Here is a 24,306-nt window from a genome sequence, read left to right as displayed (position 1 = left end):
TTTCGCATGACTTTGTATGTATAATGGATGTTGTATTTCTTGCCTTCTCAATGGGTGGAAAAGAGAGAAGGAAGGAGAGAAATTGGAAATGAAAATATTTTTTTTAATTTAAATGTAAAAAACATCACTCCTGTCACCCACGCTGACAACTTCTGTCTTCCTTGACTCCTTTCTCCATCACTCTAATATTTTATCAGTTACTAAGTCTTCTTGATTTTACTTCTACTCCTCTTATGTCAATTCACATAGACTACCTAGTTTAGGTCTTTACCAGCTCTCACATGGACTACTGCAAGTCTCCTAATTGGTCTCCCTCCAGTGTTATCTTCTCTATAATCCACCTTAAACAAAGCTGCCAAATCAATATTCCTAAAACATAGATCCTACTTTCTCACTCCCCCAATTAAAAAAAATTCAGTGGGTCCCCATTGCCTGTAGGATAAAATATAAAATCCTCAGCTGACCATTTAAAGCTCTTAACAATATGGCTCCTATCTACTCTTTGTGTCTTATTTCAAATTACCACCCTCCATGCACTCTATATCCTAGTCAAATTGGCTTTTAACTGTTCTCTCTGTGTAACATGCCACATCTGCACCTTTGCACAAATTGTCCTTCATGTCTAGATATCACTTCTTCCTCACCTTTGCCTCAGAGAATCTCTAGCTTCTTTCTTTTTCTTTTTTTCCCTAAATTTTTTCGAAGCATAACTCAGGTGCCACCCATTTGAGGCCTTTCCTGATTCTCCCAGGTATTACCACTCTTGAAATTACTTGTATATTCTTTGAATTTATTTGTATGTATATTTATTTTATTTTATTTATTTATTTTTTGGGGAGAGGGGCTAGGCAATGGGGTTAAGTGACTTGCGCAGGGTCACACATAGCTAATAAGTGTTATGTGTCTGAGGTCAGATTTGAAATCAGGTCCTCCTGAATCCAGGGCCAGTGCTCTATTCACTGCACCACCTACTGCCCCCCTGTACTTATTTTATTACACACACACACACACCACCACCACCTCTCCCAATAGTCAACTCCTTGAGAGCAGGGAGTATTGTGTTTGACTTTATAAGGCTAAGAGCCTTATATATATAAAAGGTGTTTCATGTTTGCTGAATTGATAGCCTGAATTTAAGTAGAGTATTTCCCCCTGAAAACCTAAAATTATGAGAACTGAAGTAACAGAAATTTTGGAGTGAGAATACAGAGAACTGTTTGGGGAAGAGTTTAATAAGTGTGCAGAGATGTAACAAGAAGAATGCTACCAGGAACCCTAAGTATATGGAAGGAAAATAAGAGAGAGGACACCAGAAGATGAAAAGATGTCTAGCAGAAACAAATTTGTCTATGGAATTTTACCTGAAGTCAACCCTAAATCCACAAAAATTTTTAAAAAGGGATAGGAAATTTATCTTCCCTACATGGTATGGATGCCTGTGGTGAGAATCTAGAGAACTAAGTTCCAGCTAAAAGATTCCAAAGAGACTACAGCTCACTAACTCACTCTTATTGTAAATGAATTGGTCAAACCATTCTGGAAAGCAATTTGTAACTGCTAACAAAATGACTAATATGTCCATATCCTTTGACCCAGAGATCCCAGGTAAAGGTAGATGCCCCAAGGAGATCAAAGATAGAAAAAAGAAAAAAAGAAAAAAAAAGGTCTCCTATAGGCGTTAACCTCAACTCCTCAATATGGCTATTTTTATCTCCACAACATCTTTCTCATCTAACCCCTTCTCTTTACTCCACCACCTTCAGGCTCTCATCACCTCTTGCCTTTATTAATGACAACAGTACAACTGATCTTCCTCTCTCCTCACTCTAATCCATCCTCCACGCAGCTGCCAAAGTGATTTTTCTCAAGCACAAATCTGACCATAAGACACTCCAAAAGTTCCTTATTACCTCTATTAACAAATATAAACTACTGTTTTATCTTAACATCTAGATGGTATCAATCAACTAATTATAAGATGCCAGCTTAGAACTACATAAGTTTAGTGATTCAAGGACATTTTACAGAATAAAATTTCATACCTGCAACCAAAAGGTCTGACAGCACTGTACAGTGTGTAAGCATGTACATACATGGCTACTCTGTCTGCAAGGTGCTAGAGAACAAAAAGATAAAAAAGAAGTTACTAAATAAGTTAATTTTACTAAAGTTCAGTTAGTACTTCAAAATTTCATTTACCTTTAGTGGAATATTATAGCCATAGTTAGATCTGAAGTTGGAGGCTTCTTCTCTAGCTATGTCTGCTAAAGAACGAGCATCTGCTAGCAGACCTGCTACTGCCTGAAATAAAGAAAAGTGTCAACTTTAAAAGAAAAAAGTTGTTTATCACAAATTAAAAAAGGTATATATTTATGTTATTAAAACAAACTTGGGCAGTGAGATGAAGTATCTTTAAGACTTCAGTGAATTTTCTTTAGATAAATTTTCTTTAGCCCATAAAATAGTTCTATAATGCAGGTAGGTACTTAAGACTATGGGTTTGTTTGATCTAGGAATTTATACACTCTGAAGTATAATTTTTAAATTTTGTTCAATATTCAAATTCAAAAGGAGCTACATTTCCAATCTTGCTCCATTTCCTAAAGATAAAAGCATGCAAGACCAAATCATCTTTATTCAAGTTTGATTCCAAAATGCTGAGAGGAGATTATTAAACATTTAATTTACACGGGAAAAAACCATGAACCACATCTGTTTTAGTTCCTGCTAGAAAATGAATAGAAATGCGAACCTAAGAAATGACAAACCACAAACTCATTAAGTTTTGTGAGATTTTGAAGATTTAAAAGCAAAGTAAGAGAGAGGGAGAGACAGAGAGAGACAGAGAGAAAGCGAGAGAGACATATACTCCTTTTATTTACAAGACCTGGAGCTTCTTCTCTAACTAATGCAATACTTTTAGGTCCCTTCTTTACCTCCTATACCATAAACCAATATGTTCTCTAACATTAAAGCAACTGTATTCAATCTCTTTGGAGACAGGTGCTATTTTAGTTCCTTAAAACTGAGTTAGGACTGAGGAAAGACGGCATAAGAACTGGCAGTGCTCCTTGATCAAATTTCTTCATTTATGGTTGGCATGGGACCACAAGGTATAAACCGTAAATGCCAAGCACCTTTGAACATAAAGCTTCATATAACACTCATCTTCACCCTTCAAATGTGTGTGTGCATGTGTGTGTGTATATATATATATATATATATGTGTGTGTATATATATGTATATATATATATATAGACAAACACACACACAGAGTGTAACGCTATATGCCTTCAGATATCTAATACAGATATGGAATAAGGTGTTCAAGGTATTATTTTTTCAGATAAATAAAGTTTAACACAATATTAATAGAACAAAAACATAAGTCTTCAGTGGGTCTCTAGTACCTCTAGGATAAAATATTAACTATTCAACCTGTCATTTACACAGTATGGCTCCCACCTATCCTTCCAGACTTTTTCATTTTAGTCTCTTTTACTCAGCCCAAAAGTCCGACTTGCTATTCCTTGAATATGATGTGTCATCTCCCAACTTTGTCTTTGCACAGGCTGTCTCATATACCTACAATGTACCTTTTCTGTTTTGCCTTTTAGAATCCCTAGTTCCCTTCAAGGTTCAGCCCAGGTGACACTTCTCAAGCTGAATTTTTTCCCTGATCCTCTTCATTTGTTAGTGCCTTTTAACTCCTACAAGTATTTTGTATTACTTGTCTGTGCATATCTCATATTTCCCCCAGCAAAACGCAAGCTTCTTGGAGGCAGGAACTGTTCAGGTTTTTTCTTTGTATCACCAATGCCCTATATATTATAAACATGAAAAAATGTTTGTTGAATTGAATCGAGTTTTTTGATGGCATGTTCTAAAATGATTATATACTTTCCTATCTTAAGATATATTAAATAATAACAATTTTTTTCTAATAATTTAGAGTCACTATTATGTCTAATTCTTGTGTTGTAGGTATAGCTCTATCTATTGCCTATTCAAGTCTATCTCTGATGAAAAGCAACCCAGGATCTCAAATGCTATGCCAGCAGAGTTCAAATTCTGGTGGATCCTTTACCAGTTCAGTATAAGCCTAAATGTGTCCATCAACTAAAGTCCAGAGAGAAGCTCATCACCAGAATGTTGGCCAAAAGGTAACAAAACTTTTTTGGCTACTAAAATTCATGAAAACTACATAATCTGGAGATGGAATGGAGGGGAACACCCACATGGAATAATTTCTTAGTATTAAACTGCAGCTTTAGATGCAGATGGTATGGGTATCAAAATAATGTTGAATGAACAAAAATCCTTTCCTGCCTTCATATCTTGCTTTCTCAAAAAAAAAAAAAAAAAAAAAAAAAGCCCCAATATTAGCTTTGGTTTGGTTATTTGTGTCTTTCACACAAGGTTGACCGAAGGATATACAACCATATAACCTCCAGGAGACTGTAACATTAACATTCTAAAAGTATTTTCTTTACTCTCCAGAAAACCATCAATTTTGTTGTTATTGGCAACATTTAAAGATTTATCTGCACCATAAAAACACTACTGGCACTTTCTCAACACACTCACTCATTTATGTGTGCTGTTTCTTCATGGATTTTGAGAAGTGTTCTTTACCATTTCAAATATTGTGCTAATATTTTTCAGCAAGGCTCTACTCCTAAATCTTACAAAACTTAAACCACCAGAAGGCGATACTTCTGCAAACATGACACCAGGCTAAAATGTTCAATAAACCTTCATTTTAACATTTGAAGAGAATTCTAGGCAACATTTAAGACTACATATTTAACATAAACGGTCTTCTATAGAATCAATTTTTCTCATAAAATCTTTTTTTTATAATAACATCCTAAGTAATATCTTAATCCAAATATTGGGTAAATGAGGCAAGAATAGCAGGAAGGAAGATAATTCATCTCAAGATGATTCTACAATTACCTAGTAACAGCTTGTGTTACTTCCAGCTAATCCTGTGTTTCCAAAATGAACTTCAGAGAAGATACAAAAAGATGGTAGAACACAAAGGAACACAAAGTGAGTTCTACAATTACCTAATAATGATAATACTGTTTTGCTATCTCTGGCTAGGCCTATGTTTCTAAAATGATCTTCAGTGAAACTACAAGAAGATGGTAGAATCAATAAGGCATAGACAGAAACTTACTTTTTTCTCTCTATACATAAGAATGCTAGATGTGAATTAAGTAGACCACCGCTTCAACACTGAGAAGCTGTAGGACTTTTTTACTTTTATTTTGACCCTTGAGCCCTAGTTTACTCATCTACAAAATGGAAATAAATGTACCTGCTTGACAAGGTTGTTAGGTGGAGTGGGCTTTATAAAAACCTTAAAGGGCTATGTAAACAGCTGTTATGATTATGTATCAAACAATTATGTGCCACTTTAAAGTTCCAGGATGATTTACACTTTCCAATCACCAAAGGCTTTATTTTATGGGAACCTACAGCATTAGCACATAACAGTGAACTTGTCCTTAGCTTGTTTAAAACTAAGGTTGGCTATGCTAGACTGACAACTAAACACTTTGTCGAAACAGACCAGTTTCATCCCCATTATAAAATTGTTTAGGAACTTTTTTTGCACGTGTAATTTAGTAAAAAAACTCAAAATTCTTCTGCAATTTCATGATTTGCCAGTTGTTTTTCTATCAGCTACATCAAAACACAGTATCACCAAAATGCTAAGGAAAATACACCTGGTTCTGAATTTGCTTATTACATTTTTCTGGGCTTTTCAGCTATCTTTGGGGCCAAGCAAGAAGGCAGCCTCTCATCTTTTAATTAGAAAAGGTTCAGAATCCATGTTCTAGGATAGCTTAACCTTATTTTTGCTAGTTTAAGATAGCTAAAAACTACTGTACACATTATACATCTCTAGCATAGCTTTGACTGCTACTGGACCAACTCCTAGACTGCTGACATGTACAACTGGATATGTATCTTTAGTGTGGCACTACTTGAATAGAGTAACGTTCTAATGAAAATAAGAGTGAATAAGACTTGGCATGCCTTTCCACTAACTGCCCTATTCATGCATCTTCTGACCTCAATTCACAAGCATCCTATAGATGATGTCTCTAACACGGCACACTGATTGTCTTAGGAGCTACTGAGCTCTGAATAGTGTTGTCTTCCAATGTTGAATTATTCTACTCTCTGCCTGTCCCTGGCTTTCATCTATCATCAGAGTATCTTGCTCCTTTCTCCACTGAATTGCCATTTCTGATATATTACCCCTCTTACTGCTCAACACTCTTGTCTTCTCTTTAGCCCTCATAGTCACCACTGGCAACTGAGTGTGCACATAATTTCTTACTGGCAAACCAACTAATCACAATATATCTAGTAGGAATCTTTAGCTCGTTTCAGCTATTTTAACTGGTGCTCACGGCTCAGGGACTGCTGCTTCAGTACTAGAGATACTTTCCAGTTTCCATTTTTAGAATCAGTCCTAATGCTTCAAGTTGTTTAAAGTCTGATCTATGGATTACTAGGGCATTACTATATTTTGTTTAGTTCTGAAAAGCACATATCAACAAATACAATTATTTTGAAGAAAGTTACTGAAAAGGATTATCTTACCATTCCAACGTGTCGATCAACATTAAAGAGGCGTTTGTTAGAACCTTCTTCATAAAGTTTAGAAAGGACTAATTTTTCTACACCAAAGACGACCCCATCTTTACATCTGATTCCAATAGCTGTACTGAAACAAATTGGGGGAAAATTAATTTTTTTTAACTGAAAAAGGAAGATTTCATAATCCTTACAGTTAAAAAAAAACAATTAATACATGGCTTAACAACAAAGTACTTTAAAACAGATTAGGATTACCCACAACTCAGAGACTCTTCATTTCAACTGAACCAATCTGCCTCCTCCAAAACAGAGAACAGAGTTCAGGGTAATTATTGATTATCCATTATTTTTGTCTTTGTATCCCCAGACTGGCAAACATTAGGCACTTAATAAATGCTGGTTGAGTAATGGCTATTTTAACATTTGTAACCATAAAATACTTTGTGGCTGCAAAACCATCCTAGACATATTGAAGCAACTAGTGCACACAGGAAGTTTTTTCAGGCCTACATGCTAAAATCATGGTTGAGAGGAATAGGGGCTGGAAATTAAATTAAATGGTATAGTGTATGGAATGATGGACTTGGATTATCTGAGTTCAAATCTTGCCTCAGACACTAATTCTGTGACCCTGGACAAATCCTTTTACTTCTCTCAGCCTCAGACTCCTCATCTGCAAAATCGGGATAATAATAGCACCTACCTTACAGAGTTGTTGTAAGGATCAAATCATATATGTAAAATATATGGTTTTGCAAACCATAAAGTGCTACATAAATGTTAGCTAAAATAACAGTAACAACTCCTTTGTCTAGGTCAATTCCACACCCCTATTTCATTAACGAGACAAGAGACCAAAAATAGTGAAATACAAGAAAACCAAAAAAAACAATATTTGACTATATAAATATATTATGAAGGAAAAAGTACTTTTCTTTGAGTAAATATAAACTATATGACATTCAATTAATGTGTATAAGTCAGGTCAGAATGAATTAAAAAACAATACTAAAAATCAACTATCATTTAAATGTTGTGACAGCTTTATGAAAATTAACGATTAATTCTGGTAATAAACTTCTAATGGAGATGCTTAGCTTGAGGGAAAGAAAAATACATCCAAAATAAAATCAATTCCCACCCAAAACCAGCTTGTTCTCCAACCCCCTAATTCTGCCAACTGTATCACACCATTTAGCCAATCTTTACACTTGGAAATCATCTTTGATTCCCCATAATCACAAGTACTATCAATTTTTCCTTTGAAAGTCCTTCTCGATTTTCATGGTCACCAATGTCATCTACCACTGTTATTTTTAATAGCTTCCTAGCTGGTTTTCCCAGGACTAGACTAGCTATTCCTACTCCTGTTCTTGACCAGTTTCCCAACACTTTCTTCCAAATACCACTTTCATCAGCTAGTTTCTTTGTTCAAAAATTCCATGAAGATTTCTTACCACATAAAATACATAACTCTTGTACCTCTCTCAAAGGTTTCAAATCTAGCACAACACTGTCTGAAGATTCAATTTTAATTCGCCATTCAATACTAACTATATCTTAAGGTTATTTTGGTAGGTTCCCTAGGTAGCTTCAGAAAGTATTTTTTCACTCCTCTCTCTTTTGAATTCTCTCAAGTACAAAGCCTATTTTATATACAATGACTGAATTTAAGGAGTTACATCATAAAAAGTTTTAGCTCTGTCTGAGATTTCTTTTAAAATGCCAATAACTTAAAATAGAACTGAAAACAATTAGTTCATTATGTCAATGGGAAAAGTTTGATTTATACAATGTATATATACATTTTTAAGTATATATTGCATCAAGTACATTATGCAGTATAGCTATTTTCTTTTTATATGTGAAGATAATACTATCAGTCAAAAATGAAGCACTAAATACCACTTCAAGGTTAAAATTATGGCTTTTAAAAATAGTCTACGTTTGGGCTCTCATATAAGACTTTCATTCTATGATTCTTTTTATTCAAAACTGCCAACAGAAAATTCAACTGAAATACCAAAAAAAGCCTGTTTGAAAGCCAATGCAACCAAAGTTAGGAGGGAAGCAGAAAACTGGGAAAGAATTTTTATAACCAGTGTCTCTGATAAGGGCCTCATTTCTAAAATATATAGAGAATTAAGTCAAATTTATAAGAATACAAGTCATTCCCCAATTGATAAATGGTCAAAGGATATGAACAGTTTTCACATGAAGAAATTAAAGCTATCTATAATCACAGGAAAAAATGCTCTCAATCACTACTGATTAGAGAAACGCAAATCAAAACAACTCTGAGGTAACATCACAACTATCAAAACAGGAAAATGATAAATGTTGGAGAAGATGTGGGAAAATTGGAACATTAATTCATTGTTGGTGGAGTTGTGATCTGATCCAACCATTCTGGAGAGCAATGTGTAACTATGCCCAAAAGGCTATAAAAATGTGCATACCCTTTGACCCAGAAATACCACTTCTAGGGCTGTATTCCAAAGAGATCATAAAAATGGGGAAAGGACCCACATATATAAAAATATTTATAGTAGCTCTTTTTGTGGTGGCAAAGAATTGGAAATTGAGGGGATGCCCATCAATTGGGGAATGGCTGAACAAGCTGTGGCATATGAATGTAATGGAATACTATTGTGCTATAAGAAATGATGAGCAGGCAGACTTCAGAAAAACCTGCAGACTTGTATGGACTGATGCTGAGTGAAGTAAGCAGAACCAAGAAACACTGTACACAGTAACAGCCACACTGTGCAATGACTAATGTTGATAGACTTACCCTTCTCAGCAATGCAAAGATCTAAGACAATTCCAAAAGACTCACGATGGAAAATGCTATCCACATCCAAAGAAAGAACTATGGAGTATGAAGACAGATCGAAGCATACTATTTGCTATTTTTTTTTCTTCTGTTTTGTTTTGTTTCCTCTTTCTGGTGGTTCCTCATATTGGTTCTAACTCTTCCTTAAAACATCACTACCATGAAAATATGTTTGATAGGAATGTATATGTATACCCTATATCAGATTGCACGCTGTCTTGGGGAAGGAGGTGAGGAAGGAGGGGGAGAAAAATTTAAAACTCAAAAGCGCATGGAAGTGATTGTTCATAAATCAAAATAAATTAATAAAAAATTAAAAAAAAAAAAAGAAATGATGAGCAAGCAGACGTCAGAAAAACCTGGAAAGACTTGTATGGACTGATGCTGAGTGAAATGAGCAGAACCAGGAGAATACTGTACACAGTAACAGCCATGTTGTGTAATGACTCACTTTAATAGACTTAGCTCTTCTCAGCAATGCAAGGACCTAAGATATCTCCAAAAGTCTCATGATGGAAAATGCTATCCACATCCAGAGAAAGAACTATGGAGTTTGAATGCAGATCGAAGCATATTATTTGCTCTTTTTTGTTCTTCTGTTTTGTTTTGTTTCCTCTTTCTTGTGGTTCCTTTATTGGTTCTAATTCTTCTTTACAACATGACTAACATGAAAATATATTTAATAGGAATGTCTATGTAGAGCCTATATCAGATTGCACGCTGTCCTGGGAAGGGAAGCAGGGAGGGAAGGTGAGAAAATTTAAAACTCAAAAGCATATGTAAATGAATGTTGAAAACTAAAAAATAAATTAGTATTTTTTTTTAAAAAAGCCTGTTTGGTTTGCCTGAAATATAGTAATAAGTGATGGAGATGGGGAGATAATAAGTAATGGGTAGGAAGAAAAGTAAATTGGGTTAAGTTCAATGAATTTCAAAGTACTTTATGACATGACTATAAGAACTTATGAGAAAGACTACTGCAAAATCTCTTCAATAACACTTAACGTTGCCAATTCTATTAATAATTTGCCCAAGATATTATGAGTTACCAAAGTTTTATTTAGATATATATTTTTTATCATATGTGGCTCTTCCATTCAGTAAAGTCCACTTGGCTCTACCTCACATGTCTGCAAAATAAATGGTACTAGCATCATCTCCACAATAGAAAAACTTTGCTTTTAGTCCTACCAGACAGAAGACTACAAAATGTCTCCATTATTTTAACCTTTGAAATTCAGGATCTAAGAAGCAACTAATCAATTTCAAACTGGCTATATTTGTCTCTTGCAAACGCAGTTTGAAACTGATACCCTCAGGGCCTCTAGTACAAAAAAGATGAGCAGGACATAGAATATACAAGTCGCTGTTCTCTACAACAACTTGTATTTTTCTAAGTATCCTGGGAAAGGCAGCATGATGTGATGGTGCATACTAAACTAGATGTCAAAGATTCCAGCACCAACACAAACAAGTCAAATAGCAATTAAGTGTCACAGTTAGACCTTCTGAACCCTGCTTCTGTATCTGTAAAACTGAGTAACAAAGAACTTCAGATTTGGAAGGGGCCTAAAAGGTCATTTGTCTAACCTGTAGCCTTCAATCACATCTATGACCAGTGATCATCTAGCCTCTGAACACCTCCAGTGGTGGGGGAAAATCATTACCTTACAGGCCAGTCCACTCTACTGTCAGACAGCTTTAAGTATTATTCAGTTTTATTTCGAATTGTAAGCTTTTAAAATAATAAAATGGTATAGTAAGTGTCAACTAATAATTACATTCTCCTATACTGAACCTCATCATTTTTCTCTTTTCATTCAATTTCTTAAATCCAGAAATTCTTGACTCCCAAGTACAGTGTCCTAACCATTTCAATCATGATGTCTCACTTAAACTCGTCTTTCCAAGGTTAACAGTGATTTCTTAACTGCCAAATACGAAGGCCTTTTCTCAATCCTCATCCTTTTCTATCTCTCTGACACAGATGACCACTTCTCCTCCCCAGGTTTTTGTGCTACTGTTCTGCCTTGGTTCTCTTCTATTCCTCTATTCTGGGCCTTGAAGATGATTCATGAAGGTATCCAGCCATAACCTCTCTCTGGAGTCCCTATCTCACAGAATAAACTGCCTTTTGGACATTTCAAATTGGATATGCCATAGGAATCTCAAATTCAAAATATCCAAAAACATAACTCGTTCCCATTCCATCTCCTAACCCACCACACTCTGAAAATTCCTATTTCTGGCAAGGGCACTACCATCCTTCCAATCACCCACACTTTCAGCCTCAACTCCTCACACACAATGTAACCAATCAGTTGCCAAATCTTGTCATTTTCATCTCCACAATAGGTTTCCTGGAATACCTCCTCTCAACTCAAACAATCACTATCCTAGTTCAGGTTCTCAAAACCTCTCAACCAGACTGCTGCAATAGCTTACTAACTGGTCTCCTTGCCTCTAGTGTTCTCCACACTCCAATCTGTCCTCCAAAGAGCTGCCAAAGTAATTTTCCTAAGAAGCACAGACCTGACCACATCACTCCCTTACACAAACTCCAAAAGTTCCCTTATTACCTTAACTAAGGTCAAACAAACTCCTCTAGCATTTAAAGCTCTTTACAACCTGACACCACCCCATCTTTACAGCCTTATTATATGTTGCTCCCATTCATGAACATCATGCTTCAGCCAAAATCCACTGTCCTTACTATTCCTCACACAAGTACTTCTTTGCATTAGCTGTCCCTATATCTGGAATGTTCCCCTTTATCATCTCTGGCTCTGAGAATCTCCAGTCACCTTCAAGGCTCAGCTCAAATGTAACTTAATACATGAAGTTTTACTCCATCCCTTTTGCTGCTAGTGCTTTCTCCACAAGATTATCTTCCACTTACTTCGTATATATATTTATATATGTACATGTTGTCACTCTCCTCCTCTTCAAACCCTTTTCGTAAGCTCTTCAAGGCAGAGTCTGATTCATTTTTGTCTTTTCAATTCCCCAGAGTTTAGAACATCATGCTGATACAGAATATGCCTTTAAGAGATGCTAATGACTAGTTGTCAGGTATATATCTCTAACTCTTCTGAAATTATTTTGCTAGCTGGGTAGAAAATGAACTAAAAGATTAGGAAGCAGAGAGACTGGTTAGGAAGCTAATACAATAGTTTAAAACAAAGGTGTCCATATCCTGTGCAGCAACAACCAGACTAAAATGTTACTGGGAAACATTTAACAAAATAAACAAAAAATACAATGTGACATAGATAACATTAATTTGTTTACAATATACAGCCCCAAGGATTTGAGTATGACACCTTTAGTCTAGAAGATTAAGGCTTCATTGGGTGACATTCCTAAGAGTGGAAATATACTGGGTAACAAGAGCCTTTATGGAGGTAGAATCAACAGGGCTCAGCAATTAACTAGATATGAAAAGTGAGTGAACAAGAAAAGTCGAAGGTAATTTAGAAGTTATTAACTTGAATATTCGGCTTAAAAGATGTGTTAAATGTTAAAAAAAAAAATGATAGTCATACATCATTAATGATTTAGAGCCTATCTGCTACTTCTATTTGGGAGGGGGTGAATTATGGAAGTGATAGGAAGACAAAAAAAGCATCAACATTTATAAAAATACATTAAAAAGTAGAATTAAGTTCAGAAAAGGACATGCAGTTTTTACTACTGTGTCAAATTTAATATACTCTTAAAAACTGTACATAAAAGTTCATTGTTTCACATAAAATCATCTTGTATACTGAAATGTTCATTTTTAATACTTAAACACATAACAAAAAGGAAAATTTCTTTTTAAAAAGTATATTTCCTCTCCAAAAAAAAAAAAAGAAAAAGAAAAAAGATTGTGTTACCCATGCTGTGTAAAAAGTAACGGTGAATATTTGTCATCTGTTCTGATCTTTGAAAGGAAACTACAAAAATAACACATTTTAGAGCAAAGTAATAAATAGTAAAGAAACAGTGTTTCCAGAATCTAGAAACAAAGTATCAAATTTCTAAACTCTCTGAAACCCAAGAAAATTCACATCTCAAAATCACAAGACAATATTTGTTTGAGTGACAATTTGCATACAAGTTCATTATACAAGTAAAATATTTTCCTTACCTACTGTTTTCCACTGCTTTCATGGCATATTCAACTTGAAAAACTCTTCCATCAGGAGAGAAAGTTGAGGCTGACAGATCATACTAAAAGAAAAAAAGAAACAAAAATAAGCTTGTTGCACCAACATAACATCTTTGGTATTGATAAATCTATAACAGACCCTGCAGTTAGGAAATTTACATTCTATTGGAGGATAAAACAAACATGTACACTGCTAAGTAAATACTAAGTAAATAGAGAGTTAAAGGGGAGGGGAGAGAAGAGACTCCTCTAGGTAAACCTAGACCTTAAGGGAAGATATGAATTCTGAACAGCAGATATTAGATAGGAATGCATTTCAGAGATGAGGAATAGCTTATGAAAATGCAGAGGTGGGAGATGGCATGCTGTGTCTGAGGAACAGCTAGTACAGTATTTCACTGCATAATCATCACACCCTGGGGTTTTTTTTGTTTTTGAGTTTTGTTTTGTTTTTTTCCAGTTCAAAAACTGGTTTATAACCTTTCATCACATAATCGTCACATGGTATAATTCTGTTCGTCATGCTGCTCAAAAGGTAAACAGCAAATGCATTGTTGGTGGAGTTGTGAAATGATCCAACCATTTTGGAGAGCAATTTGGAACTATGCTCAAAGGGCTATAAAAATGTGCACACCCTTTGACCCAGCAATAGCACTTCTAGGGCTATATCCCAAAGAGATCATACAAATGGGAAAAGGACCCACATGTACAAAAATATTCATAGCAGTTCTTTTTGTGGTGGCAAAGAATTGCAAATTGAGAGGATGCCCATCAATTGGGGAATGGTTGAACAAGCTGTGGTATATGAATGTGATGGAATACTACTGTGCTATAAGAAATGATGAACAGGCTGACTTCAGAAAAACCTGGAAAGACTTGTATGGTCTAATGCTGAGTGAAGTGAGCAGAACTAGGAGAACGCTGTACACAGTAACAGCCACGTTGTATGAAGACTAATATTGATAAACTTAACCCTTCCCAGCAATACAAGGATCTAAGACATCTCCAGAGGCCTTGTGATGGAAAATGCTATCCACATGCAAAGAAAGAACTATGGAAGTTGAATTGCTATTTTTTTTCTCTTCTGTTGAGTTTTTCCTCTTTCTGATGGTTCCTCCTATTGGTTTTAATTTTTACTTACAACATCACTACTGTGAAAACATGTTTAATAGGAATGTAAATGAATAGCCTATATCAGATTGTGCGCCGTCTTGGGGAGGGTGGTGGGAAGGGGGAGAAAAATTTTAAACTGAAAAGCACATGGAAGTGATTATTGATAAATCAAAATAAATTAATTAAAAAAAAAGATAAACAGCACCGAAATGTATTCACCAGTGAATATGGATTTGCATTTATCTCTCCCACACAATGCCAAGCCTAGAATTCTCAATACTGTCAATTTTAACGCATATTCACGAGTATTTCATGCATTCTAATATTGCACCAAAGACAGTTTAGTAATAAATGGATTTTTAAGTAACACTGGCACATTTTTCTTTTAAAAACTTCACATAATGGTCACATCCCATATGTATGTATGTGTGTGTATATAAAATTGGGGGACGACAAAACATTGGCATAAAATCTGCAATAATTATGCAGTGAAATACAGTAATCCAGTTTGGATAAACCACAAAATGCTAAAGGAAAACAGTATAAGGTAATGCTGGGAAAAGCAGTTTGTAACCAGAATAAGGAAGACCTTAATTATCAGGATCATTAAGGAGTTTGTATTTTAGATTAAGGTAAACAAGGAACCACTGAAGGTTTTAGAGCAGGAAAGTGAGTAGTATGGTCAGATCTGGCCCTCGGAAAAATTATTTTGCTAGTTAAGTGAAAGACACACTAGGAGGGGAGAGACTGGGAAGCAGAGACTGATTAAGAAGCTAATACAACAGTCTAGAAGATGAAGCTTTGATTAGGGTGATGAAGAGTCTAGGGTAATTCAGACATGAAGCTGAGTGGTGTGAAGGATAGAGATTCCTTCAAAAGAAATCAGAAATTTTGGGGGGATGACTTGGGAGTCATGACAAAAAGACCTTGCTGGGCACAAGTCAGCTCACAGAAGAAAATCCATCAACCAAGTAACCTACCAATAAATGTTCTATCAATATGTACACTGGAGAAAGCAGAAGAAAATAAGGGGTTCCAATCTGACCTTGGAGGAGTGACAATGGCCTACCAATCAAGTTGGCTTTGGGGACTCTTGACAAAGTCTTGTTTTTCTTTATGATTGACTTTACACAAGAATTAGGGTAGAGGGAAATCTTAAACATAAGGGGGAGTGAACCTAACTGCCTATTTACAGGGAAAGGGAGAGTAGTTAAAAAAGGAATCACTTGTGTTGAGAGAGAGAGAATGGAGAGGAAGAAAGAGTATAGAAGGGAGAGAAAGAGGAGGAGAAAAGAGGGGAAAGAAAAAAGAGAGGGAAGGAGTGGGGGGAGGAGGGAGCAAGAAAACAAATACACAGGGCACTTCTCTCTTAGCCTCCAAAGGGACATGATGAGTTCAGTTTTGAACAGACTGAGTTTCAAGTGATGACATTATACAGGTGGAAATGTCCAGCAGCCAGTCAAACATGCAGGACTGGATGAAGTCGAGGAGAAAAGTAGAATTTGTGTATTTGCATATGTGGTCTGCATAGAGATAACTGAACTCAAGAGAGCAGGTGACATTTTCAAGATAGAGTGTGGAGAAAAAGAAGAGGCCTCAGGACAGAGTCTTAGAGGACTGGAGAGTTGAGAAGATCACAAATCAGAAAAGGAGACTTACATAATGGAAAAGTTGGAGGACCAAGATAGAGCAGTGTTCCAGAAGTCAAGGAAAAGAGGGAATATTCAGAAGAAGGGAGTGGCCAACTGTGTCAAAAGCTGCAAAAAGTTCTAGGAAAATGGCAACTGAGAAAATAGCATAGAATTGATCAATTAAGAGATCACTGGTAACCTCTGAGAGAGGTTTCAATTGAGTGGCAAGGTCAGAACCAGACTTCAAAGGCTGTTGAAAAGGGAATGGGTAATGAAGTAAATGTAGTCTACATCAGAGATGTCTAACTCAAGGTCAAATCAAGATTAAAATGTGACTGGGAAATGTCTAACAAAAAAAAAATACAACATAGATAATGTTAATATTGTGGTTTTCAATATGCAGCTGCAGGGATGTGAGTTTTATACCACTTCCACCAACATGTGGAAGTCAATATGCCAGCTGCAGGGATTTGAGTTTTACACCACTGATCTAGATAATTATTTTTAGGATCATGGCAATGGAAAGGAAAAGAGAGGATGAATCTGAAGGTCTCACAGGATCAAAGGAAGATTTTTTTCTTTTAAGGATGGGAAAGACTTGAGCAGGCCTGAAGGCAACCAGGAAGGAGACCAGAAGAAACTGAAAATGAAAGAGAAAGTATGTCTAAGTAAGGAGGCAAGTTCCCAGATGAATTAGGAAGGGATGTGATCAAGGACACAGATGATCAGAAGGATTGGCTTTGAGAAGGGGGAAAGGATCTCTTCTTCTAAGACTGAATCAAAGGAAGAAAGTTTGTAAGAAAGGAAGTTTTAGAAAGGTTTTTAAGTATGAAGTAGAAAAGATGAATACAGTTCAAGAGATGGCCTTGATTTTTTCAGTAAAGTTAGAAATGAGGTTATCTGCTGAGGAAAGGAGGGCATTAGGGACTTGAAAAGTTTGAGAAAAACTGCTAGAGAACATGATGGGAAGTCAGTTAGGAAAGAATAAAAGTATTACTATAGCATAGCAATGACCAACCCACCCACCCTAATTCCAGAACAGCCTCCCAGTATCTTTGCCAAGAAAACCTGAAATGGGGTCACAAAGAGTCAACCAAGACTGAAATGACTCAACAACAATATGAATTTATAATGCATTTGGTGAATGGGGTTATGGAACTTCTAGTAGTACCTGGCAGTTTAGGAGTAGGAGCAGAAGGCTTACGAAAGAACTACCCAAAGCTGAGTACTAGTAGAACACAAACAAGAGAAAGAGAACATAGGAGGGAAGAGTGGAAGACAGTGCTTTGTTGAACTAGTTAATTATAGGGTCAAGACCATGAGAGAAAAAAAGTGAAGTGGGTGGAGACAAGAATGCAAGCACTGGAAGTTGTGGTGAAGGAAAAGTAATTTAGAAGGAGTGAGGCAGAGGATGATATGACCACTTGTATATTTTCTTTGATCCGGAAATTCTGGATTTTGGCTGTAATGTTCATTAGTGGCAGCTGGTAGCACAGTCACAGACATGGAGTCAGAAAGTCAGGCTTATTCCTTTGACCAATATATCTCTTCCTCAATCTGTCCTAGATCTGTGACCTAGAACTGTGCAGAGGGCAGCAAGATGCCAATTGGCACCTGTCCCAGCTGAGGCACCCCAGTATGGGTCTAGGACCTCTGCTTGCCCTGGTGGACGGCCTCTCCCTGGGCACTAGAGTGTTCCATCTGCTGCATACTCCTGGCCCAACCCAGTTCCCAGTGTCCACAAACTTTTGTGTCTCTGTGTCAATCTAAGCTGAAAAAATGACTTATTGTTATTTTATCTCTCCATCATAATTTGGTCTGGTTCATTCTCTAGATCTGTTTGGAGGAGGTTTTTTTTTTCTTTGGAGGGGGTGGGGAGACATTTGCTATACTGCTTCCTGCTACTCCATCACCTTGGCTCTGCCTCCACAGATGGTGACATGAAGGACATTAGATTATGACTAAAGAAGGGAATTATAGAATTTAAGATCAATAGTTTTAGATAATATGGTCTACTCTAAGGTACGATACAAATGGAGTAAATCTCAAAAGGAGGATGAGTTACAAGGGATGGTGGCACAAAGGGAGATCTAGAAGTAATAGTGGAAATAAGGAGTATGCTAACTTTTCCTCCTGTCTTGGTACATCAAGTGGCATGAAAAAAGAAACAACCAGCATTAAAGAATGTAGCAAGGTACTAATGAGGCATCTTCAGGATAAAGATACATTTCTGTGAGGATCAGAAGTAAAAGATCTAGGATGAAGATATGCTAATTATTATTATAATGTGTACATATATATATATATGTATATATATATATATAAAATAAGTAAGAGGTCCAAATGACTAAATCACAAAGACTATAAGGGCACGAGGTGGAAGATTCCTAGACAAAAAACAAGGGAAATGTAACAGTTCACTGGTATAGGGTGAGAAGAGGGTCAAGGAAAATGTAAGACTCCAATTATCACTCTCTCATCCCCCCACATTTAATCAGTCACCAAGTTCTGTCAATTTTAACTCTCTCATATCCATGCCCATCTCTTCTCTCATGTGGCACAATGGAAAGCACATTAGCTTTGGAACCTTCAAGTTCAAATCCAGCCTCTGACACTTACTGACTGTGACCCTGAGCAAGTCCTGTAACCTGTCTCAGTTTCTTCATCTGTAAAATAAATAATACCACCTACCTCACAGCATTGTTTTGTTGATCAAATGAAATAACAGATTTAAAATAATTTGCAAATGTTGCTAAAGCAATACGTGAATGCTAGCTATAATAATTTTCTGAATGACTTATCTCTGAATCTCAATTTCCTCATCTGTAAAAGAAAGGAGTTGGACCAGCTGGCTTCTAAGGTTACCTTCCAACTCTAAATCTAAGACTGTTGACAATTACCCTTGTTCAGGTCCTCATCCATCACCTCTTACCTGGGCAACTGCAATATTCTACTTGGTTTCCCCCTGCTTTCAGTCGTCTACATCTACAATCCATCCTCTACACAGCTGACAAACAAATATTCCTAAAGCACAGGAATGATCATATCATTCCTTTTGCTCAAGATCCAATGGCTCCTATATTTTCTAAGATCAAATACAAATTCTTCTCTGGCATTTAAAGCCCCCTACAATCAAGCTCTCTAACTTGTCATTCCTGACTGATTTCATAGCACTTCTCATATATAAATTTATATTCTAAACAAACTAGCCTATTGCTGTTTCCTATATACAAAATTCTATCACCATGCCTTTTGCACAAGTAGTCCCCTATTTCTAGAATGCTATCCCTCCTCATCTCCACCTTTTGGAATCCCTAGAAGCTTTCAACTGCCTTGTGTATAGCATATCGCTTATCTTCCTAAATGTTTATACCTGATAGAATGTAAGCTCCTGGAAACCAGGACCTGTTTCATTTCTGTCTTTGTATCTCTTATATTGTATTTCATTGACTTATACATAGAATTCGCTTAATAAATGTCCCATCTAGAGGACAATAATTTGGAGCATCATAGGCAGTGAAATGGGCAGTAATTTTTTAACAAGATCAATCAATCAATCAGCAGCATGTGTATGAGACTGGAGGAAATAGTATGCTTTTGTAACATTCTGAGCAAGAGAAAAGGAGAACATGAAGTTGAGTGGTGACAATGGAATGAAAAAGCAAGGGATAAGAGAGGAAGGGTGGCGAAGTAAAAAGAATGTTGGCTGGTGAAATCAAGAAAGACCTGGAGCGTAATGACATTGGGTAGTACTGACATCTCTAAAAGTCAGAATGATAATTGCAATCAATATTAGCCATACAAGGATGACGTGAGGAACACTTTGTAAAACTTAAAAATGGTACATATGAATTATTATGCTGAGTATTAGAACTTTCCACGGGAAAAAAAAACCCTTAACTTTTTTTTTCCTCCTGGTAACTTATATGCATTTTGGTTAATTGGCTACAGTTTCATAGATAGGAAAATTAAAGAAAAAAGTAACAGGACTTAACTTCAGACCTATTCCAGAGAATCTTGTTAAGTGCCTAACTGGGGGGTGGTTTGTGGGTATGGGTGTAATTTCAGTGTCCAGGACATCTGCTAAGGAGCTATAGATAAACATCAGGGATATGGATCTCACTTTAACAACTGCATACATCTGCATACATCAAAAGAAGTTAGTAGAGGCATAGAGTTTAGCTGAGAGGGAAGGTGGGAAAGGTAAATAATAAGTTTCCAGGAGAAACACCAACTACGTGACAGTGATTTTTTTTTTAAATGTATTAAGGTTTAACTGCCAAGAAAAGTAAATTCAGAACCAGGCTTTATAAACTACAAAATACCCGCTGTCGTGCAACACCCTATCTTGTAAAAAGGTGTAGGGTGGAGGTGGAACAGAGAACAAGCTTAGCAAAAAAGTAAGTATAACAGGAAAAAAAAAATCACAGCTCTAAGTCAGATTTCTCTTTTCCTAATTATCATCTTCTTTCAGAACTCAGGTACGAGGACAGGGCTTTTTGGTGCCTTCTTCAGAGCCTGGGTTCTGTTTCTGTACTTTTCCCAAAACCACGGAAATGTAGAGTCCCACGCAAGGAGCCCCGTGACTGAGCAGCATGCCGAGCACTGGGGTCCCTTCAGCCCAAGTTTCTCGGGTTACACGAGCCACAGGGGCCTGGGATCCCACCACCCTCTAAGCGTGGTAAGGAAGAAGGTGTCTCCTGGCGTCCTCAACCCTTTTTTCTCCCCTCCCCGCCCCGCCACTCCCGCCACCCACCCTGGGCCCTGCGGTTCACTACTTTCGGTTTCCTTAGCCGGCTAAAGAAAATGACTCGGCAAACCTAAGGAGGCCCCGGGCCCTCGACGCACGCTGAGCCGCCGGGGCCAGGGATACCACGCTCCCGGGGCGCGGCTTCCCAAGGTCCGGGACTCTAGGCCACGTTCTCAGGGCTGCCGGGGCGCTGGGGTGGGGGGCGCGTCTTTCCCAAAGGAGAAGCCGGCGGGCCGGACCAGGTGGGAGCTAGCATATGGGGAAGGGCACCGGCGTGGGGAGCAGCGGGTGAGCTCCGAGCGGCCTCTGCTTCCCCCTCGATCCCGTACCCCTGATCCGCGCGGAGAATACAAGACTCACCCCGGTCCCGATGGAGCTCATGGCGCCTAAGCCACCACAGAGACGTGGAGGGATCTCTCAAGGCCTAAAGCGCCGCTCCTCACGCCACAGACCGGAGCAAACGAACAACGCCGGCTGTCATTGGCCCGAATTTCAACCAATAGCCTACAGGAGCTGGCCCCTTTCTCTTGCTAGGCCTAGGAGCCCAGAGGCAGCGGAGGTGGGGGGAGTGGAAGGGAGCACGCGTGCGCGGAACTCGTGTGGGAGTTGAGGGAGATGGGGATGTGACGTCAACAGCAAGAGGCTGGCGGAGCTCGCGCGCCGTTCCTTTTGTCTTCTCGTCTACCACACTGAAGCCGAGCCTGCAGTACCCCTCCCCCCACCTACTCCCATCTTCTCTGAAAGGTTGCACCCTGAGAAAGGAAGATCCCAGCAGAAGTAGCTAAGGAGTGAAAAGACTTACAGACTAGCCAGAAAGTGCTCATAAGTAAATAAATAACACTCTTGTTATGAGTTGTGGTCTACTTACACCATATACCAAGATAAGGTCAAAATGGGCACATGATTTAGACATAAAGGGTGATAACCATAAGCAAATTAGGAGAGCAAGGAATACTTTACCTGTCAGATCTATGGAAAAGAGAAGAACTTATGACCAAATAAGAGAAAGAGAACATTATGAAATGCAAAATGGATAATTTTGATTACAAATTTAAAAAGTTTTTGCACAAACGAAGCCAATGCAACCAAGATTAGAATGGAAGCAGAAATCTGGGAAACAATTTTTACAACCAGTGTCTCTGATAAGGGCTTCATTTCTAAAATATATAGAGAACTGAGTCAAATTTATAAGAATGCAATTCATTTCCCGATTGATAAATGGTCAACGGATATGAACAGGCAGTTTTCAGATGAAGAAATTAAAGCTATCAATAATCACATGAAAAAATGCTCTAAATCACCATTGATTAGAGAAATGCACAGTGAACTCTGAGGTACCACTTCATACCTGTCAGATTGGCTAATATGACAAGGGAAATGATAAATGCTGGAGATGTGGGAAAATTAGAACACTAATGCATTGTTTGGTGGAGTTGTGAATGGATCCAACCATTCTAGAGAGCAATTTGGAACTATGCCCAAAGGTCTATAAAACTGTGCATACCCTTTGATCTAGCAATGCCACTACTAGCTCTACATCCCAAAGCGATTTAAAAAAGAAAAAAGGGTAAAGGACCTATTTGTACAAAAATATTGATAGCAGCTCTTTTTATGGTGGCAAAGAATTGGAAATTGAGAGGATGCCCATCAATTGAGGAATGGCTGAACAAGTTGTGGTATATAAATGTAATAGAATACTGTTTTTCCATAAGAAATGATGAGCAGGCAGATTTCAGAAAAATCTGGAAAGACTTGTACGAACTTATTTTGAGTGAAGTGAGCAGAACCAGGAAAATGTTTACACAGTAACAGCAACATTGTGGGATGACAACTTTGATAGATTTAGCTATTCTCAGCAATGCAATGATCTAAGACAATTCCAAGGGACTCATGATGGAAAACTCTATCCACATTCAGAGAAAAAACTATGGAATCTGAATGCAGATCGAAGCATACTATTTTTTTGTTTGTTTTTTCTATCTTGTGGTTTTTCCCTTTTGTTCTGTTTCTTCTTTCACAACAGGATTAATGTCGAAGTATATTTAATATGATTGTACATGTATAGCCTATATCAGATTGCATGTGGTCTTGGGCGGGGGGAGAGGACAGAGGGAGAAAAAATTTGTACCTCAAAATCTTGTAAAAGTGAATATTGAAAAATAAATGAATGAATGGATAAATGAATATGGAAGAAAAAAAGTTGTGGTCCATCCAGCCTAAGTATTTAGGCAATGACACTGGACCACATCTTGTGCAGAAGCTGATGTGTGTATGTATGTCTGTATGTCTTCTATAAATTTCCTGACCATTCATAATATGTAACCAGTAGTGTGCTGGTGAAAGATTAACAACCAGCTGTCTGAAGTGGGGGGAGGGTACAGGGGATGTACAGGAGAGACTTTTAAAAGTTCAATCTGTATCACTGATGGTTTCTCCATTACTTTCTTAATTCTAGACAATCAACAAAACAATAAATGAAGTCTTTGTAGTCTTTGCCTATTTCTGAAGTGTAAATGCCCATAATGAACATTTAACAAAAAACTCCCTTAAGCAGGTAGGAGCTGACTCTCACACAGCCCTGTGGAGAATCCACCACTTTTTCGGAAGTCCTATCAAATATCTTTTAAAACTTATTTGAATGTGGAAATATGTTTTGCGTGACCACATCTTTAATTGAAATCATATTGCTTGCCTTCTCAAAGGAGGGGAGGGAGAGAATTTGGTACTCAAAATATTAAAAAATGAATGTTAAGGTAAAATTATTTTAAATAAATAAAAATAATTACAGGGAAAAAAACTTATTCACATTTTTAACTGCAAGGTGACATTTGAATATGCAATATTACATTATTTGATTCAATAAGATAGCAAGGCCTGAGTTTGAACCCTGCCTCAGACACTGAGCTGTGTGACCCTAAGCAAGTCCCTTAATTTCTTCCTGCTTCAGTTTCTATTTTCTAGTTTCCTTCAATATATGGGTTTGCATTCTTCTTGCTATTCATGATGGCCTTTTTTTGTGACCAGTATTTAGTGGGAAGATGTTAAGTTGGTTGGTGTAAGTTAAGGACTAGCAGCCAGGGAAGTGACTTGTGCTCCGGCCCATACACATATGCCTGGACTAGCACTATTTAAGGGTGGGGAACATATATGTGGATGTGTGTGTGTGTGTGTGTGTGTGTGTGTGTGTGTGTGTGTGTGTGT

General features: G+C 37.3%; 1 protein-coding gene across 1 annotated transcript in view; it reads right to left on the bottom strand.

Annotated features, from left to right (window-relative positions):
• Positions 1–21,624, bottom strand: part of PSMA3 (proteasome subunit alpha 3) — a 40,942-nt gene extending 19,318 nt beyond the window's left edge. The window contains exons 1-5 of the mRNA XM_027842897.1: positions 21,466–21,624; positions 13,591–13,673; positions 6,626–6,749; positions 2,200–2,301; positions 2,043–2,116 (exon numbers count right to left, since the gene is read on the bottom strand). Of these exons, the coding sequence (XP_027698698.1) occupies positions 2,043–2,116; positions 2,200–2,301; positions 6,626–6,749; positions 13,591–13,673; positions 21,466–21,486 (404 nt within the window). The 5' untranslated portion in view covers positions 21,487–21,624. The remainder of the gene's footprint in view (positions 1–2,042; positions 2,117–2,199; positions 2,302–6,625; positions 6,750–13,590; positions 13,674–21,465) is intronic.
• Between the last annotated feature and the right edge of the window lie 2,682 nt (positions 21,625–24,306).

This window comes from Vombatus ursinus, unplaced genomic scaffold, assembly GCF_900497805.2.
Source record: "Vombatus ursinus unplaced genomic scaffold, bare-nosed wombat genome assembly UNPS02014893.1, whole genome shotgun sequence".
Classification (NCBI taxonomy): Eukaryota; Metazoa; Chordata; class Mammalia; order Diprotodontia; family Vombatidae; genus Vombatus; species Vombatus ursinus.
This window is presented reverse-complemented; position numbering and strand designations above follow the sequence as displayed.